This window comes from Nelumbo nucifera, chromosome 3, assembly GCF_055504915.1.
Source record: "Nelumbo nucifera cultivar China Antique chromosome 3, China Antique-T2T, whole genome shotgun sequence".
NCBI lineage: Eukaryota > Viridiplantae > Streptophyta > Magnoliopsida > Proteales > Nelumbonaceae > Nelumbo > Nelumbo nucifera.
Window position 1 is genome coordinate 105,264,023 of NC_142651.1, and position 5,739 is coordinate 105,269,761.

Consider the following 5,739-nt stretch of genomic DNA (forward strand, 5'->3'; position numbering starts at 1 on the left):
ATTTGAAAAATCAAAAATACCCTTTGAATGCGATCTACTTCTCTTTATCAATTATCCAACATTGACAAAAAACTGAACAATCCCAAATCCTAACCTGTTGACAAAAAAAACTGAACAATCCTGAATCCTAACCTCTTCTATTCAATAAAGTTGGTAACTGTTTAAAAAAAGGTAAAATTTGAAACTATTCATTGTATTATCAATGATTGAATGATTGATAAAGAGAATTAGATGACATTCAAAAGAAATTTTTGACTTTTCAAATGTCGCTTAAGGACTGTTTAACAAGTATTGGATTGTCACATTAAATTACTTAAACTACTCTTAAAGTTTAACCCTTACTGTTTGAAAATTGACTAACGCTACCTTTTCTAACAATTGACTAATGCTTACTATTAGCGCCCTTAATATAGAAACAGAGACTGGCTGCTATTAAATTCTAGATGGAACTGGCATTGGCATTGAGGGCAGCAATGGTTTCTCTCCACCGATTATCTCTCTAATGATCGCCTCTCTCTCTCCCCTTTTCTCTTTTCTTCTCCTTCCCGCCTTCCTACCGTTTATCATTGATTCAAAACACCCATTAAATCACAAAACAGCAGCTTCTCAGGAAAAAAAAATTCTTAAGACAATAGATGATGCCTCAAATTAGACATCAAAACAGCTTCATCTGATCACTAACAACAGCTTACCAGGAGGAAAAATTAATTTGTGGATGTAAATAGCGTGATTGCTTCTAAGAAAGAAAATAAAGGAGCTAAAAGTGTTACAAAAAATTGGGACACGGAGGTTTTTCCAAAACGTGTTGGAGCTAAAGCATCACCACAAACGCTACCGTGCGTTTGCCTACGGTGCAGTAAGCGAGAGGTGCTCTCAGAGCTATCGGTGGAGGAAAACCATTGCTGCCCTCCCTGCAAATGTCAGTTCTATCTAAAATTTAATGGCAGTTGGAAATTGACCCACCAGCATTAGAGATTAGACTTGTTAGAGAAGGCGGTATCTAGTCATGTACTCTCTCTCATTTCTCTATTTTATTTTTAAATTAAAAAAAAATAAAAGGTAAAATAGTGAAGAGGCACTCAGAAACAAAAGGGATTTATAAATAAGTGAATTTTTAAACAGTAAGAATACACTTGGTGCTAAACCTAAGAAATTCACCCTTTAAATGTATTGGATAGTTTAAGAAATTCACCCAAAATTAGAGAACCAAATTGTCGCTCGAACCAAAGTACTGGTGGCAACTTGATAAACGGAAGTACGTGGGCCAAATACTTTTAGAGGAAATCAAACAAGATAAATTCAAATCCAAAGTGAAAGTAATCCTAAATTTAAACTCAGCCTATCTAATTTACACTTATATCAATACAAATGAAATTTGCATTACAAAGTACAAAACAAAGTGAGCTAAACTCAGCCTATCTATTTACAACCTCTCGAGTCAATATACCTAAAAGGACCGACTCACAAACTCAACTCAACTCACCACGTAATGCTCTTAAAACCCTCGACTGCGGGGAGTCTGGATCCCCTCTCATGGCCGATTCTCTCCAAATTTCAGCGGCTCTCCTCAGAGTCTCTTCGGCTGTATCCAGTTGCTCCGGCTTCCACCCAATTACATCTCCACCGCCACCATATTCTCTGGCGCTAACGCTGCTGTCTGTGGCCCGTGTGATAGGCTTCCTAGTATCAGCGTACTCAACCTCCGACAAAGGGGATGGTTTGCGATCCTTGAAATACGCTTTGTCATCTTGCTGTGTTTCTCTCCGCTCAACTTCATCCATCGTCATCGGCAAAGGGGAGCCGTCCAAACCCGCGCAGCTGATGTTTTCGACTTCGATGGCTGTGGCTACTGCAACCCCGTTGGCCTTGTGGCAGTGGCGCCGCTTCTGTTGTGTCGAAGAGTCCATGGACTGGTTCAACTCCCTACTCTCCAACTTCGTAGACGACGCATACGGTGGTGTGGCAGAGGAAAATGGGTTGCTTCCTTCCTTTCCCTTCTCGTGCTTCTCTCGTTCTTGTTGTTCATCTTGAACGATACCAGCTTTTACGGCTTCTTTTGCATCCATTCCCTGCAAAATAACCTGAATTACTTCCAGTTCCACCCCAAATTCTCAGACTGTCAGTATAGCAAGCTAACAAACAAACGGAGATCTAGATAGAGATAGATAGAGTACTTCAGGATTTTCTGCGTGAATGGCAGGATCGGCAGTCCGAGCCGTTGAGCTTGCGGCACGGATCCACCCTGCTGAGAATGAGGAAGAAACGGCGCACAGTGCCCTGTTTGTTGCAGCTAACAATCTCGATTGCATTTTTTCTTCTCCTCGTTGTTGCTGGAAACGGGGTGCGTGCAAGAATGAATAAATTGAATATCACTTGCAGTGCAGAGAAAGGGCAAAGGGGTGAAGGAACACTGACTGACGATGACGAACTAGCTCCTTCCAGAAAAAAGAGGGAAATTGACACGCGTTCGGATACTCAGATAGTGTGATGTGGTCGACCTAAGATCCTAAATAGTCCCTAAATTGGCTTGCGTGCCGCTGCATAACTGGCTCATCTGGCTTTTGTGGCTAGGTGTCTCCTCTAGATGGCTGGAGAAGTTGGGAGGATCGTCGGACTACACGTTTTGGCAAACAGAAAGGCAAGGTTAAAAGAGAGACAAAAACAAAAGCCTACGTGGCAAGAGCAAAGCTTAAAGGACCGACTCTGGTTATTCCTCGATTCCTCTCGAATGATCCCAGCATCCAACACTATTGACATTCCTCTCTTCTCTTTAATTATACTGGCGAGTTAGGCTTGATAATAATTTCATTGAATTGCTTAGCAGGGTTGTATTTGATATCATTCTTGTTTTGAATTGATGGGGTGGGCCTAAGTTTTCGGATGTAAAGTGTTGAGCCCGGCTCATAATTTTGCAGATCCGGGTCAGGCTGGATTTTCAGTTAGGCAGGTTGAAAAATTATTGGTAATTTTTAATAATTACTGATAATTTATTAATATAAAACTAAAACAGAATGATAATAATTACTAATAATTTATTAAACTAGGTCTAGAGGTGTAAATTGGGTTGGGCCGCTCGTAGCCTAGCATGACACGGCACGAAGGCCCATGAACCATGTCAGGCCTGGCACGAAGGTCCGTGCCATGCTGGGCCACGGGAATATAGCCATTGCCCCCTCTCACCCCCCACCCCCAATGGCTAGTTTCAGTTTTGTTTTTTTTTGGGGGGGGGGGTGGGGGGGGGGGAGGGTTTATAGAAATACCCACCCAACAGCTATAAACAGCCATATTAGGGAGGTATTTGTGTATTTTGCTTATGGGGGATTGAAAAAATGACATAAATGCCCTCTCAATTTGTTCAATTTATTATTTGAAATGTACAGTTTGTAGGAAATATTTCTACAACTTGTTCATCTTCTTCTTTTACTTCTGACCTTGAACTCAGTAGTAGAAGAGAAAAATTTTTTTATTTAATAAGTAGAAGGCAGAAATCTACTAGTTCTACAAGTTCATTTACCGAACTTAATTTTTATTTACAAGCAAATTTTTTCAATTTAGGTAAAGTATCAAATAATTTTGATATTTTAGCCTGGTGGAGTGAACACTCAAAAAATTATCCGGTTCTTGCCACCATGGTACGTGATCTACTAGCCCCTCCGGTGTTTACATTTCCATCGGAGTCTTGTTTTAGTGTAGGTATCAGGGTTCTAGATGACAAAGGAAGGTACATGAACGATGAGAGCATAGAGATGTGCATCTACTTCAAGGATTGGCTAGATGTAGAAGATAGATTACAAGACAAGAGAGGGCATGATATAACACCAGACATTTCACCCGAATCAGATGATTTAAGTCATTAATGATGATTCGTGAATTTTAACTACTTGTATAGAATTTTTCATTTTTATATTTTATTTGATATATATTTTTTTAATTTTTTAACAATGTAATTTTGTATTTTCAATTTGTAACCATATTGTATTTTTTATATTTTATTAATTTATTCCATTTTTATATTTTATTCATCCAAGTATGCAATGATCCAATCATTGTATTTGTAATTCATTAATTTGTACTATTCATATTTAAATGAAATAAAATTCCTATTTTTTTCTAATTTTTTATTCCATCATTCTTATTTCAATTTGGTTAAGTATTTTTTTTTCATTTATGTGTTAAATAACTTAGATTTCTCATCTCCTAATTTTTAAATAGTTCCCAATTCCCAAAGTAAATATTTTAGTTTTACAATTTTACTTAGAAAAGAAATCAAAATTTTCAGAAAAAAAAGTGCAGCCCTGTTCAGCCCAAGCCCAAGGCCCATCCTATGGTACAGCCCGGCCTGGCCCAAGCACAAGGCATGGCTTGTAGCCCGGCCCGGCCTAGGCCTACGTGCCGACACGGCACGACACGGGCCCGCCTCAGCCTCGGCCGTGGTCCGTGCCCGGTCGACCCCCAAAATTTCCACTAGGGAGGACAACACAACCCGTGGCGGCCCGTGGGCCTAGCACGACCCACTTTACACCTCTACCTAGGTCTGAGTTTACCAACTTATGTCCAACCCGAGCTTAACATAACATCTTGGGCTAGACTTAGGCTTGGGTGTATTGAGTTTTATAGCCCAATTTCTAAGTAGAACATATTGATAAAATTGGGTTGGATCGAGTTTAAATTACGTGAGGCCTCAACCCAAACCCAACTTGAGTTTAGGTTAGCCTTAAGTTTTTTGGCCTAAACCTAGCATGAAGTTCAAAACTCAAGCCCAACTTGTGCACAAGCTTGGGTTGAACTGGGTCAGGATCTAGTTAGGCCCACCCAACCTAAGGTACACCCCTAGATCCTTTTGCCTTGAATTCTTTTAACAAAACTCGTGCATCGCAAGGTCCCCCCTAGTAATTAATAGCACTAATTTTAATTTATAGTTACATTTTTTTAGTAATATTAATTACTAAGAACAATAATATTTTATGGTATTTTTTAATTATTCACAAAATATCAAATAATTATTTTTAAAATTTATAATAAATATTTTTAAAAATATTAATAAATTTATAATTATAGTAAATAATTCTCAATTATGAATTAATAAATTTTATAATTCTTAATTTATAAAAATATTTCTATTAATAAAGATAGATTACTATTATTAAAAGTAATGATAGTTAATTAAATAATCAATTTAATTATTCATGACACAATTATTAATTTTAAAATTTTGATATTAATAAAACAATTAATTATTGGTAATTAATTAACTAATAAAACAAATTTTAAATTTCTATATATATCACTTATAAATTAATCATGAATTATTAATATATCACTAATATTAATTACTAAAAACAGTAATAAATTTTGGTATTAAATTTAGGAAATTTTTAATAAATCATGGATATAAATAATAGATTTCAAGTGAATTTTAGTATTGTTTTTAATAAGTCCTAAAAATAATTAATTAATTTTGGTAAACTATTAGTAAATTGTCGACAATATTAGTAATTAATCCCAAAAATATTACTAAAATGAAAATTATTAATTATTAAAAATAGTAATATTGTTTGAGAATTTGTAATTAATCACGAAAATAATTAATTTATTTTGGTATGAATTATACTAAAATAAATTGAAAATTTTAATTATAAACAATACATAATATACCATTCAAAGTGAATGGCTTGTAACTGGGTCGGATTAATGAAAACCAAACCATACCTGATCCAATAGACCACAACACTTTAGCTA

At 36.3% G+C, this 5,739-nt stretch overlaps 1 protein-coding gene across 1 annotated transcript; it reads right to left on the reverse strand.

Moving 5' to 3' along the window:
* Positions 1–1,272: 1,272 nt before the first annotated feature.
* Positions 1,273–2,481, reverse strand: LOC104598854 (GATA transcription factor-like protein). The gene is made up of 2 exons (XM_010261104.3): positions 2,175–2,481; positions 1,273–2,069 (listed from the first exon to the last, which is right to left on the reverse strand). Exons 1-2 carry the CDS (start codon positions 2,307–2,309, stop codon positions 1,470–1,472), a joined length of 735 nt encoding a protein of 244 aa, XP_010259406.1. The 5' UTR covers positions 2,310–2,481; the 3' UTR covers positions 1,273–1,469.
* Between the last annotated feature and the right edge of the window lie 3,258 nt (positions 2,482–5,739).